Source organism: Oncorhynchus mykiss, unplaced genomic scaffold (assembly GCF_013265735.2).
Source record: "Oncorhynchus mykiss isolate Arlee unplaced genomic scaffold, USDA_OmykA_1.1 un_scaffold_223, whole genome shotgun sequence".
Taxonomy (NCBI): domain Eukaryota; kingdom Metazoa; phylum Chordata; class Actinopteri; order Salmoniformes; family Salmonidae; genus Oncorhynchus; species Oncorhynchus mykiss.
The window spans coordinates 380,223-395,000 of NW_023493692.1; the positions used below are offsets into that span (position 1 = coordinate 380,223).

The 14,778-nt window shown below is 45.5% G+C and overlaps 1 protein-coding gene across 1 annotated transcript; it reads right to left on the bottom strand.

Moving 5' to 3' along the window:
- Nucleotides 1–1,332: 1,332 nt before the first annotated feature.
- Nucleotides 1,333–14,043, bottom strand: LOC118948162 (zinc finger protein 883-like). The gene is made up of 3 exons (XM_036973140.1): nucleotides 13,641–14,043; nucleotides 4,165–4,324; nucleotides 1,333–4,072 (listed from the first exon to the last, which is right to left on the bottom strand). Exons 1-3 carry the CDS (start codon nucleotides 13,647–13,649, stop codon nucleotides 2,085–2,087), a joined length of 2,157 nt encoding a protein of 718 aa, XP_036829035.1. The 5' UTR covers nucleotides 13,650–14,043; the 3' UTR covers nucleotides 1,333–2,084.
- Nucleotides 14,044–14,778: the final 735 nt, after the last annotated feature.

The window sequence follows — 14,778 nt, forward strand, 5'->3', positions numbered from 1 at the left end:
GGATGGTAGACAGGGTCAACAATGGTGAGTTGGATGGTGGACAGGGTTGATCATGGTGATGGTGAGTTGGATGGGGGACAGGGTTGACCATGGTGAGTTGGATGGTAGACAGGGTTGACCATGGTGAGTTGGATGGTAGACAGGGATGACCATGGTGAGTTGGATGGTAGACAGGGATGACCATGGTGAGTTGGATGGTAGACAGGGTTGACCATGGTGAGTTGGATGGGGGACAGGGTTGATTATGGTGATGGTGAGTTGGATGGTAGACAGGGTTGACCATGGTGAGTTGAATGGTAGACAGGGTTGACCATGGTGATTTGGAGGGTAGACAGGGTTGACCACGGTGATGGTGAGTTGGATGGTGGACAGGGTTGATCATGGTGAGTTGGATGGTGGACAGGCTTGATCATGGTGAGTTGGATGGTAGACAGGGTTGATCATGGTGATGGTGAGTTGGATGGTGGACAGGGTTGACCATGGTGAGTTGGATGGTAGACAGGGTTGACCATGGTGATGGTGAGTTGGATGGTGGACAGGGTTGACCATGGTGAGTTGGATGGTAGACAGGATTGACCATGGTGAGTTGGATGGTAGACAGGGTTGACCATGCTGAGTTGGATGGTAGACACAGTTGACAATGGTGAGTTGGATGGTGGACAGGGTTGATTATGGTGATGGTGAGTTGGATGGTAGACAGGGTTGACCACAGTGATGGTGAGTTGGATGGTGGACAGGGTTGACCATGGTGAGTTGGATGGTAGACAGGGTTGATCATGGTGAGTTGGATGGTAGACAGGGTTGATCATGGTGAGTTGGATGGTAGACAGGGTTGATCATGGTGAGTTGGATGGTAGACAGGGTTGACCATGGTGAGTTGGATGGGGGACAGGGTTGATTATGGTGATGGTGAGTTGGATGGTAGACAGGGTTGACCATGGTGAGTTGGATGGTAGACAGGGTTGACCATGGTGATGGTGAGTTGGATGGTGGACAGGGTTGATCATGGTGAGTTGGATGGTGGACAGGGTTGACCATGGTGAGTTGGATGGTAGACAGGGTTGACCATGGTGATGGTGAGTTGGATGGTGGACAGGGTTGACCATGGTGAGTTGGATGGTAGACAGGGTTGACCATGGTGAGTTGGATGGTAGACAGGGTTGACCATGGTGAGTTGGATGGTAGACAGGGTTGACCATGGTGAGTTGGATGGTGGACAGGGTTGACCATGGTGATGGTGAGTTGGATGGTGGACAGGGTTGACCATGGTGAGTTGGATGGTAGACAGGGTTGACCATGGTGATGGTGAGTTGGATGGTGGACAGGGTTGACCATGGTGAGTTGGATGGTAGACAGGGTTGACCATGGTGAGTTGGATGGTGGACAGGGTTGATCATAGTGAGTTGGATGGTAGACAGGGTTGATCATGGTGAGTTGGATGGTAGACAGGATTGATCATAGTGAGTTGGATGGTAGACAGGGTTGACCATAGTGAGTTGGATGGTGGACAGGGATGACCATGGTGAGTTGGATGGTGGACAGGGATGACCATGGTGAGTTGGATGGTGGACAGGGTTGAACATTTTTAAAACGGACCCTTGCCTTATCCCTAAGGACAGACTTGCCTGAAACTTGCAGAGAGAGGGGGAGGAGCTACCTCCCTGCTTTCTCTGAGCTGACCAATCCACTGTTAACATGTCATGAATCATTTTAATGACCGGTATACGGCCATTCAAACACAGACTTTTTCACTCATATAGGGGCGGCAGGGTGGTTAGAGTGTTGGACTAGTAGCCGGAAGGTTGCAAGTTCAAACCCCCGAGCTGACAAGGTACAAATCTGTCGTTCTGCCCCTGAACAGACAGTTAACCCACTGTTCCTAGGCCGTCATTGAAAATAAGAATTTGTTCTTAACTGACTTGCCTAGTTAAATAATAAAAAATATTGTAATTAAATGGACAGTTATTTAAAGTTCCCTTGTTACACCAAGCACGGCCACATTAAGAAAGCTCACCCTGCACGGCTTCTCTCCGATAGTCTACCATTAACTGGTTTCAGCTATAAAAAAAAAATAAATGGAAAGGTTACCCACCAGTGTGGTGTTTCCTCTTGTGTCCAGCCAGGGTTCCTGACTGACTGAACCTCTTCCCACACTGATCACAGCCAAAAGGCTTCTCTCCAGTGTGTGTTCTCTTGTGTCCAGCCAGGCTTCCTGACTGAGCGAACCTCTTCCCACACTGATCACAGCCAAAAGGCTTCTCTCCAGTGTGTGTTCGCAGGTGCACTTTAAAATCCCCTAAAGAAGTACAACTCAGCCCACAGTCTGAGCAGTGGTAAGGCTTTTCGCCAGTGTGTATTCGCTGGTGTAAAACCAACTGCCCAGACTGATTAAATCTTTTCCCACAGTCAGAGCAGTGGAATGGTTTTTCTCCTGTGTGTGTTCTCCGGTGTATTTTAAGTCCACCTGAAGTGGTTAAGCCCATTCCGCAGTCAGAGCAGTGGTAAGGCTTCTCTCCTGTGTGTGTTCTCCGGTGTGACTTTAAACCGCCTGACTCAGCAAAGCTTTTCCCACAGTCGGCACAATGGTAAGGCTTCTCTCCTGTGTGTGTTCTCTGGTGCACTTTTAAATGGCCTGACTTGCCAAAGCTTGTCCCACAGTCGGTACAATGGTAAGGCTTCTCTCCTGTGTGGGTTCGAAGGTGTGAAGCCAGACTTCCTGATGTAACAAAACTTTTGCCACATACATCACAGTTATAAGGCTTCTCTCCTGTGTGTACTCTCTGATGTACCTTAAGGTGACTTGAATTAATAAAGCTTATTCCACAGTCTGAGCAGTGGTATGGTTTCTCTCCAGTGTGTGTTCTCTGGTGTACAGTCAAGTGTGCTGACTGAGCAAATCTCTTCCCACACTGATCACAGCTAAAAGGCTTCTCACCCGTGTGTGTTCGCTGGTGCACTGTCAGTCCGTCTAATCTAGCAAAACTTTTACTACAGCTGAAGCAGTAGTAAGGTTTCACACCTGTGTGTGTTCGCTGGTGCAGCTCTAAACCCCTTGATGTTGAAAAGTTACTTCCACAATCTGAACAGTGGTGAAGCTTCTGGCCCAGGTGTCTGCGCTGGTGTGTTTTCAGGTTGCTTGCCTGAGTAAAACTCTTCCCGCAGTCCAAACAGTGGTAAGGTTTCTCTCCAGTGTGTATTCTATGGTGTTGCATCAGGTCATTTGAGCTAGTAAATCTCTTCCCACATTGATCACAGCTGTAAGGTTTCTCTCCTGTGTGTATGCGCTGGTGCTTTATCAGATTTCTTGAATGAGCAAAACTCTTCCCACAGTCAGAGCAGTGGTAAGGCTTCTCTCCGGTGTGCGTTCTCTGGTGCACTTTATTACCATGTGATGTTGAAAAGCTCTTCTCACAGACAGAGCAGTGGTAAGGCTTCTCTTGTGTGTGTATCCGCAGGTGAATTTTCAGGTTGCCTAATTGAAGAAAACTCTTCCCACAGTCAGAGCAGTGGTAAGGCTTCTCTCCGGTGTGCGTTCTCTGGTGCGCCTTATTACCCTGTGATGTTGAAAAGCTCTTCTCACAGACAGAGCAGTGGTAAGGCTTCTCTTGTGTGTGTGTCCGCTGATGAATTTTCATGTTGCCTAATTGAACAAAACTCTTCCCACAGTCTGGGCAGTGAAACGGTTTTGCTCCTGTGTGTATTCGTTGGTGAATTGTCAGGGCTCCTGACTTCGTGAATCTCCTCCCACATTGATCACAGCTAAAAGGTTTCTCTCCTATGTGGGTCAGCTGGTGTTTTGTTAAGTTTCCTAGTTGCAAAATACTTATCCTGCAGTCTGAAGAGCTATAAGGTTTCTCTCCAGTATGAATTCTCTGGTGTGTTTTAAGTTTTGCCGACGAGGTGAAACTCTTTCCACAGTCAGAGCAGCGGTGAGGTTTCTTCCCTGCCACTCTCTGCTGGTGTTTGAGGTGTTCTGATCTGGAGAAACTGTTCTCTGCCTCGTCAGCATCATGTTCGTTAGCCTCCCCAGATATGACTCTTCTACTGAGAGAGCGACGGTTACGGCTGTCCCCTGTGAAACAACGACAGACCGTTATATTGAATGGTAATTAAGAACATCTAGGGAGTGTCCCAAAATAAATGTATGTAAGAACATAAACCCACTCAGCCCCGTTGTTTTCCTGTAGTCCACCAACAACACAGACAACCTCTTCATACCCTGCAGTAAGGCGCTACTGGGAGAGGCACGACCTGGGGCCCCCGGGAGGGTGAAGGGGGAGGAGGGTCGGAGGGGGAGGGAGGAGGGGGGTGGGATAGGCGTTTCCTGTAAATCCAAAAAAAGAGGGTAGTGAAGTTCTCATGTTAGAACACTGAAGGGTAAAACACAATGATGATCTAATCTGAGACCTGACTGATCTTCGCTCAGTCTAGATTGTATTGGTATACGCCATAATATTAATACAATAATACATTTATTGCATAAATACTTTCCTAATATAAGTGCTTTCATAATACTTGATTAGTACAAACACATCTTATTACAGATACATGGCTTTTGGTGCCTAGATTAAAAAGGTACACATTTTCGTTTTACGTTGTTTTTACATGTCTAGGTGATCAACTCCATGTTGACCCAGCTCTGTACACTCCCATGGATTCTGCTTACGTTCTGTTTTACATGTCTAGGTGGTTAACTCTGTGTTGATCCAGTTCATTCACCAGAGCTCAGCCTTTATTCTGCTTATACAGGTCTATTCATTAACCCGATGTCGATTCTGCTCACTACTTCTGGGAGAACAGAGCCTAGATACTGGAAAATCCCCATAGTACTGGAAATTCTCCAACACTGTCCCCCCTAGGTCAGGGATACCAGAGACCCCAGACCTCGTGTTGTTACCCCCTAGGTCAGGGATACCAGAGACCCCAGACCTCATGTTGTTCCCCCCTAGGTCAGGGATACCAGAGACCAATTATAATATGCTACAGTAGGCGTCTGCAACATGTACCAAAATAAAATAGATTTTAAGATCTAGGATCAGCGTAAGATCTCCCAATCCTAACTATTAGGGTGTTTATTATATAACGGGGGGTGAAGCCTCCCTCAACTACAGGTCTAGGATCAGCGTGCGCGCTCCCAATCCTAACTATTAGTGTGTTTATTATATAACGGGGGTGAAGCCTCCCTTCAACTACAGGTCTAGGATCAGCGTGTGCTCTCCCAATCCTAACTATTAGTGTGTTTAGTATATAACGGGGGTGAAGCCTCCCTTAACTAGCCTTACAGGTGTAGGATCAGCATGCGCTCTCCCAATCCTAACTAGTTAAGGGAGGCTTCACCCCGTTATATAAAAACACCCTAATAGTTAAGGTAAGGATTGGAGAGAGCGCACGCTGATCCTAGACCTGTAGTTAAGGGAGGCTTCATCCCCGTTATATATAAACATCCTAATAGTTAAGGTTAGGATTGGAGAGAGCGCACGCTGATCCTAGACCTGTAGTTAAGGGAGGCTTCATCCCCGTTATATATAAACATCCTAATAGTTAAGGTTAGGATTGGAGAGAGCGCACGCTGATCCTAGACCTGTAGTTAAGGGAGGCTTCACCCCCGTTATATAATAAACACCATAATAGTTAGGATTGGGAGAGCGCACGCTGATCCTAGACCTGTAGTTAAGGGAGGCTTCACCCCCGTTATATAATAAACACACTAATAGTTAGGATTGGAGAGAGCGCACGCTGATCCTAGACCTGTAGTTAAGGGAGGCTTCACCCCCGTTATATAATAAACACACTAATAGTTAGGATTGGAGAGAGCGCACGCTGATCCTAGACCTGTAGTTAAGGGAGGCTTCACCCCCGTTATATAATAAACACACTAATAGTTAGGATTGGGAGAGCGCACGCTGATCCTAGACCTGTAGTTAAGGGAGGCTTCACCCCCCGTTATATAATAAACACACTAATAGTTAGGATTGGGAGAGCGCACACTGATCCTAGACCTGTAGTTAAGGGAGGCTTCACCCCCCGTTATATAATAAACACACTAATAGTTAGGATTGGGAGAGTGCACGCTGATCCTAGACCTGTAGTTAAGGGAGGCTTCACCCCCGTTATATAATAAACACACTAATAGTTAGGATAGCGCACGCTGATCCTAGACCTGTAGTTAAGGGAGGCTTCACCCCCGTTATATAATAAACACCCTAATAGTTAGGATTGGAGAGAGCGCACGCTGATCCTAGACCTGTAAGGCTAGTTAAGGGAGGCTTCACCCCCGTTATATAGTAAACACCCTAATAGTTAGGATTGGGAGAGCGCACGCTGATCCTAGACCTGTAGTTAAGGGAGGCTTCACCCCCCGTTATATTATAAACTCACTAATAGTTAGGATTGGGAGAGCGCACGCTGATCCTAGACCTGTAGTTAAGGGAGGCTTCACCCCCCGTCATATAATAAACACACTAATAGTTAGGATTGGGAGAGCGCACGCTGATCCTAGACCTGTAGTTAAGGGAGGCTTCACCCCCCGTTATATAATAAACACACTAATAGTTAGGATTGGGAGAGCGCACGCTGATCCTAGACCTGTAGTTAAGGGAGGCTTCACCCCCCGTTATATAATAAACACACTAATAGTTAGGATTGGGAGAGCGCACGCTGATCCTAGACCTGTAGTTAAGGGAGGCTTCACCCCCCGTTATATAATAAACACACTATTAGTTAGGATTGGGAGAGCGCACGCTGATCCTAGACCTGTAAGGCTAGTTAAGGGAGGCTTCACCCCCGTTATATAATAAACACACTAATAGTTAGGATTGGGAGAGCGCACGCTGATCCTAGACCTGTAGTTAAGGGAGGCTTCACCCCCGTTATATAATAAACACCCTAATAGTTAAAGTTAGGATTGGGAGAGCGCACGCTGATCCTAGACCTGTAGTTAAGGGAGGCTTCACCCCCCGTTATATAATAAACACCATAATAGTTAGGATTGGGAGAGCGCACGCTGATTCTAGACCTGTAGTTAAGGGAGGCTTCACCCCCCGTTATATAATAAACACACTAATAGTTAGGATTGGGAGAGCGCACGCTGATCCTAGACCTGTAGTTAAGGGAGGCTTCACCCCCGTTATATAATAAACACACTAATAGTTAGGATTGGGAGAGCGCACGCTGATCCTAGACCTGTAGTTAAGGGAGGCTTCACCCCCCGTTATATAATAAACACACTAATAGTTAGGATTGGGAGAGCGCACGCTGATCCTAGACCTGTAGTTAAGGGAGGCTTCACCCCCCGTTATATAATAAACTCACTAATAGTTAGGATTGGGAGAGCGCACGCTGATCCTAGACCTGTAGTTAAGGGAGGCTTCACCCCCCGTTATATAATAAACTCACCTGATTCATTGTAGAAACCTTTGTTTTGTTTTTGGTCGATTGCAGAGTTCAGGAGAAGTTAACCAGATGATGTTCATGTCTAGTCTACTGACCTCGTAGATGAGGGAGGTAGAAGACGGTTACATTCCAACACGTTACTCTCTGCCTAACACCACGCCCAGACCGGACGCGCGTGCAAATGTATTTTGTCCCCAACACACTAAAAGCGATCGCGACATGCAGGTTGAAATATCGAAACAAACTCTGAACCAATTATAATAATTTGGGCGACAGGTTCGAAAAGCATTAAGCATTAAACATTTCTGACAATTTAAATGAGCTAGCTTGCAGTTGCTAGCTAATTTGTCCTGGGATATACATTTCGAGCTGTTATTTTACCTGAAACCCACAATGGCAACGCTGACGTTCATTGGCACGTGCGAGCAGTGTGGGTGCAATAATTGAATAACATGCACGTTGTACATTTATTTTGCAACGCTCGCGTCAGTATGGTCAGCGTGTAAAGTCACAAGAGAAAATGGAGAATAGAGACGGACTCCACTTTCACTGCCGTTCGCCGTTCGATTGAAAAAGAGGACTTCGGCCAACATACAAATAACAGTCCACGTCCGATAGCCTTTTAACATGCCTCCTTTGTTCCATCACGTTGTCTAGTATTCTACTCTGCACGGAGCGTCACGTGAAAGAGGGGCTATAATTCAGAGCTGTTGTTTTGCGGCCCTGAAAGAGTCCTGTACTCCCCTGCTAAAGATAGTTAACAGACCCGTAAGTCCACTCCCACAGCAACAGGAATTTTTGTGTTGTAGCAAATGTGTTTCACGAAATACATGCACCAGATGTTACCAGGCAGTATAACATGACGGCGCCAAAATCTTACCAATCCATGCATTAATCCACTAACTATGACTGAGACATGTGCGTTTCATGCAGAGCATTTGGAAAGTATTCTGACCCCTTTTTCCACATTTTGTTACATTTACCGCCTTATTCTAAAATGGATTTAATAGTTATTTTTCTCTCCTCAATCTACACACAATAACAAAGCAAAAACAGTTTAGATTTTTTTGGAACCATACATACATACTTAGTGGGGCAAAAAAAGTATTTAGTCAGCCACCAATTGTGCAAGTTCTCCTACTTAAAAAGATGAGGCCTGTAATTTTCATTCATTCTTCAACTATGACAGACAAGGAAAAAAAATCCAGAAAATCACATTGTAGGATTTTTAAAGAATTTATTTGCAAATTATGGTAGAAAATAAGTATTTGGTCACCTACAAACAAGCAAGATTTCTGGCTCTCACAGACCTGTAACTTATTCTTTAAGAGGCTCCTCTGTCCTCCACTCATTACCTGTATTAATGGCACCTGTTTGAACTTGTTATCAGTATAAAAGACACCTGTCCACAACCTCAAACAGTTACACTCCAAACTCCACTATGGCCAAGACCAAAGAGCTGTCAAAGGACACCAGAAACAAAATTGTAGACCTGCACCAGGCTGGGAAGACTGAATCTGCAATAGGTAAGCAGCTTGGTTTGAAGAAATCAACTGTGGGAGCAATTATTAGGAAATGGAAGACATACAAGACCACTGATAATCTCCCTCGATCTGGGACTCCACGCAAGATCTCACCCCGTGGGGTCAAAATGATCACAAGAACGGTGAGCAAAAATCCCAGAACCACACGGAGGGGACCTAGTGAATGACCTGCAGAGAGCTGGGACCAAAGTAACAAAGCCTACCATCAGTAACACACTACGCCGCCAGGGACTCAAATCCCGCAGTGCTTAAGCCAGTACATGTCCAGGCCTGTCTGAAGTTTGCTAGAGAGCATTTGGATGATCCAGAAGAACATTAGGAGAATGTCATATGGTCAGATGAAACCAAAATTTAACTTTTTGGTAAAAACTCAACTCGTCGTGTTTGGAGGATAAAGAATGCTGCGTTGCATCCAAAGAACACCATACCTACTGTGAAGCATGGGGGTGGAAACATCATGCTTTGGGGCTGTTTTTCTGCAAAGGGACCAGGATGACTGATCCGTGTAAAGGAAAGAATGAATGGGGCCATGTATCGTGAGATTGAGTGAAAACCTCCTTCCATCAGCAAGGGCATTGAAGATGAAACGTGGCTGGGTCTTTCAGCATGACAATGATCCCAAACACACCGCCCTTCGTAAGAAGCATTTCAAGGTCCTGGGGTGGCCTAGCCAGTCTCCAGATCTCAACCCCATAGAAAATCTTTGGAGGGAGTTGAAAGCCCGCGTTGCCCAGCAACAGCCCCAAAACATCACTGCTCTAGAGGAGATCTGTATGGAGGAATGGGCCAAAATACCAGCAACAGTGTGTGAAAACCTTGTGAAGACTTACAGAAAACGTTTGACCTCTGTCATTGCCAACAAAGGGTTTATAACAAAGTATTGAGATTATTTGGTCAATACCAAAAGTACCTTATTTTCATGGGATATAAGAGTGCTGTGTGGGGGGGGGGGTATTGATATGATATAACAGAGTGCTGTGGGGGGGGGGGGGGGGGGGGGGGGGGGTAATGATATGATATAACAGTGCTGGGGGGGGGGGGTAATGATATGATATAACAGTGCTGGGGGGGGGGGGGGGGGTGATATGATATTCCACCCTGAAACGTATGACGAATTAGAATTATAAGACTATAATTATCTAATGTGCATAGGACAAGTTAAGACTTTACTATTTAGCAATGTAAGTGAGACATTCAAGGAAAAGAGGAACCGTCAACAGACAGCTTGTAACAACTTAAAACTGATAACAGGAAGGAGGTCTGTGGCGGACGAATCAGAATTAGGGTAACATAGATAAGATGTTTTATTTGCATAATATGCTCATGTGAGATACTTGTCATCAGAATGTATCCCTTTGGACTAGTGTTATACTATGGTGTTGGCAGTTGCACTTTTCCCTTTTCAGCTGGGGCCCAGTCCCTTGGGGCCCAGTCCCTTGGACTGGGGGGAGAAACCGTTAGGCTTGCAGGAGATTACGCAACAATGGGGAGAAACCGTTAGGCTTGCAGTATGTTACGTAACAATGGGGAGAAACCGTTAGGCTTGCAGTAGGTTACGTAACAATGGGGAGAAACCGTTAGGCTTGCAGTAGGTTACGTAACAATGGGGAGAAACCGTTAGGCTTGCAGTAGGTTACGTAACAATGGGGAGAAACCGTTAGGCTTGCAGTAGGTTACGTAACAATGGGGAGAAACCGTTAGGCTTGCAGTAGGTTACGTAACAATGGGGAGAAACCGTTAGGCTTGCAGTAGGTTACGTAACAATGGGGAGAAACCGTTAGGCTTGCAGTAGGTTACGTAACAATGGGGAGAAACCGTTAGGCTTGCAGTAGGTTACGTAACAATGGGGAGAAACCGTTAGGCTTGCAGTAGGTTACGTAACAATGGGGAGAAACCGTTAGGCTTGCAGTAGGTTACGTAACAATGGGGAGAAACCGTTAGGCTTGCAGTATGTTACGTAACAATGTGGAGAAACCGTTAGGCTTGCAGTAGGTTACGTAACAATGGGGAGAAACCGTTAGGCTTGCAGTAGGTTACGTAACAATGGGGAGAAACCGTTAGGCTTGCAGTATGTTACGTAACAATGGGGAGAAACCGTTAGGCTTGCAGTATGTTACGTAACAATGGGGAGAAACCGTTAGGCTTGCAGTAGGTTACGTAACAATGGGGAGAAACCGTTAGGCTTGCAGTAGGTTACGCAACAATGTGGAGGAACCGTTAGGCTTGCAGTAGGTTACGTAACAATGTGACAAAATATGATAAGCAATGTAATGTGTTGGGAGTAGACTTGTAAATAGCATTGACAGCGTTAGAGAAGAGGGGCATTTATAAGGAGTATGGTAGATGGACTGACCAAATGTGAGGTATAAAAGGCTATGGCCTGTATGATTTTCAGAACGTTCTCTGAATAATGAAGCAACCGTTTGCAGAAACTCTGGGACTTCGTGGGAATTCTTCTATTAACCAGGCGATTACAACCTCTGGGGACGTTGGGAATTCTTCTATTAACCAGGCGATTACAACCTCTGGGAAATTGGGAATTCTTCTATTAACCAGGCGAATACAGCCTCTGGGGAATTGGGAGTTCTTCTATTAACCAGGCGAATACAGCCTCTGGGGAATTGGTCAAAGCTATAGGGAGTTTTGAGTTAATATCATTGGAACTAGAAATTCAAAGTATATAGTGAGTTTTATAACAGAGTGTGTGTTGGGGGGGGGGGGGGGGGGGGCTTTGATAGGATATAACAGAGGGCTGTGGGGGGCTTTGATAGGATATAACAGAGTTGTGTGGGGGGGGGGGGGGCTTTGATAGGATATAACAGGGCTGTGGGGGGCTTTGATAGGATATAACAGAGTGCTGTGGGGGGGTGGGGGCTTTGATAGGATATAACAGAGTGCTGTGGGGGGGGGGGGGGCTTTGATAGGATATAACAGAGTGCTGTGGGGGGCTTTGATAGGATATAACAGAGTTGTGTGGGGGGGGGGGCTTTGATAGGATATAACAGAGGGCTGTGGGGTGGGGGCTTTGATAGGATATAACAGAGTGCTGTGGGGGGGGGGGGGGGCATTGATAGGATATAACAGAGGGCTGTGGGGTGGGGGCTTTGATAGGATATAACAGAGTGCTGTGGGTGGGGGGGGGGCTTTGATAGGATATAACAGAGTGCTGTGGGGGGGGGGGGGGCTTTGATAGGATATAACAGAGTGCTGTGGGGTGGGGGGCTTTGATAGGATATAACAGAGTGCTGGGGGGGGGGCTTTGATAGGATATAACAGAGTACTGTGGGGGGGGGGGGCTTTGATAGGATATATCAGCTTGTAAACTGGCTGAAAAGGTTATTGAAAGCAGTAGTCATGAGTGCAAACGATTTGGTTTGAAGTTATTTCTGTTGGGGTTATAGTTAATAACATTATAGGGAATAGGCTAGTTTACCAGGTCCTCTATGTTAGTGTAACAGTATAACTTTAGACCGTCCCCTCGCCCATACCCGGGCGCGAACCAGGGACCCTCTGCACACATCAACAACAGTCACCCACGAAGCATCGTTTACCCATCGCTCCACAAAAGCCGCGGGGTCCCACTACTTCAAGGTCTCAGAGCAAGTAACGTCACCGATTGAAACTAAGCCGTTTCACATCCGTTACACTAGTAAAAAAACGCTGCAAACCAGTTTTTCAGCATTACTTCCGCATTACGATCGGATTGATGTAATAACTAGAAAAATAGACACACGTAAGGAGTAACTTGGCATTGGGACTTTTGATGCATATTACTAATGAAAACCCACATGGTTACGTTTATGCTACCTACCCCTTTTAAACCCCCCCCCCCACCCCCACCCACTTGTCCCAGAGGTCAGGGATTTCCAAGACTATTTATAATATGCTACAGCAGATCCGATTTCATTGGAGTTGGAGTTAAACTAACAGACAACAATACTGCTACTTACATCTCTCTCTCTCTCTCTCACATGCACGGTACCTGTAGTAAATAATTATACACTTTGTTAATTTCCTCTTTCTTCGAGTGCTGAATTTTTCACCCACAGCGGCCAATCCAACATTCATTCTGATCTTAACTCCAACCCTCCGATGTCCACAGATATCTGTGGCCAACAGATGCATATCTGTATTCCCAGTCATGTAAAATCTATAGATTAGGGCCTAATGAATGTATTTAAATTGACAGATTTCCTCAAATGAACTATAACTCGGTAAAAATATATTAAATTGTTGCATGTCGCGTTTGTATTTTTTTGTTCTGTATACTTGGTTTTGTTCACCAGCTTCAAAAAAACAATATGGTTGGTTATTGAAAATATATTTCAGAGGTTTAGATGGTACAATGATTCTCTATACTGTGCGTGCTTCTTTTGTCATATAAACTGAAATTAGGTAAACTATTATATTTTTTTTGCAACAAGGAAATGGCGGAGCTATTTATGCATATGGCCACCAACTTTCAGCATGCGACTTCACCGTGAAATGGTTGCTTACGAACCTTCCCAACGAGTTTAAAAATAACAAATACATTATTTTCACGTACAAAAACAGCACAAATGTCAAAAGCATTTCGCTACACCCGCAGTAATAGTGTATGTTACCCATAGCATTTGTTTTGACCGTTAAACGGGTGCTGTGTAAAAGCAGGAAGTTGGCTACAAAGACCCCTTGTCTTAAATGTTTAAATGTATATAAACCTACCGTATTCATTGTAGATTCTTCCGTTATTGTCGATTACAGAGTTCAGGCGCAGTTAACCAGATGGGAATATTTATGTCTAGCCTACTGATATTGTAGAGGTCTGAGACGTTATATTTCAACATGTGGCTCTCTGCCCAAAATCACAAGACAAAAGAGCCGAGGCTCCGCCTTCACTTCCGGTGTTGTGCAGAAAAGCCCCCCCCCCCTGCCAGAATTCTACGCACTCAATTCTTCATTGCTGCGACTTGCTTTTTTTGCTCTTCACTCCGTTGTCAGTTCAGCCTCTATTTCACTGATCTTAGTAGCAGAAATAATTGTACATGTGTGTTCTTCAAGGCAGCTGTCAGTGATCACGTAAACTGCGTTTCATTTTATGTAAATTACATTTACATAAAATGTGCGCTTTTAACGGACCTCTGAGACTATCACAGTGCAGGTGCATTTATACGGAGACTTGATTACACACAGGTGGATTGTATTTATCATCATTAGTCATTTAGGTCAACATTGGATCATTCAGAGATCCTCACTGAACTTCTGGAGAGAGTTTGCTGCACTGAAAGTAAAGGGGCTGAATAATTTTGCACGCCCAATTTTTCAGTTTTTGATTTGTTAAAAAAGTTTGAAATGTCCAATAAATGTCGTTCCACCTCATGATTGTGTCCCACTTGTTGTTGATTCTTCACAAAAAAATACAGTTTTATATCTTTATGTTTGAAGCCTGAAATGTGGCAAAAGGTCGCAAAGTTCAAGGGGGCCGAATACTTTCGCAAGGCACTGTACATATATATACACAAATACATATACATATACATATACATAAACATATTCACAGGATACTCAAGGATACTTAACTTATGTGATTTGTGGGGTGGAGGTGCTAAGGGTGTCCTGTGGAGGGCTGATGGGGATGGTGGAGGTGCTGGGGATGTCCTATGGAGGGCTGATGGGGGGGGGGGGGTGGAGGTGCTGGGGATGTCCTATGGAGGGCTGATGGGGATGGTGGAGGTGCTGGGGGTGTCCTATGGAGGGCTGATGGGGATGGTGGAGGTGCTGGGGGTGTCCTATGGAGGGCTGATGGGGGGGGATTTGGAGGTGCTGGGGGTGTCCTATGGAGGGCGAAGGGACCTATTGGGGA

Coding starts and splice junctions, on each gene's coding strand:
- LOC118948162 (XM_036973140.1), bottom strand. Junction 4,073..4,164: donor CAGGAAAACAACGGGGCTGA/GTGGGTTTATGT, acceptor GTTGTTTCACAG/GGGACAGCCGTAACCGTCGC.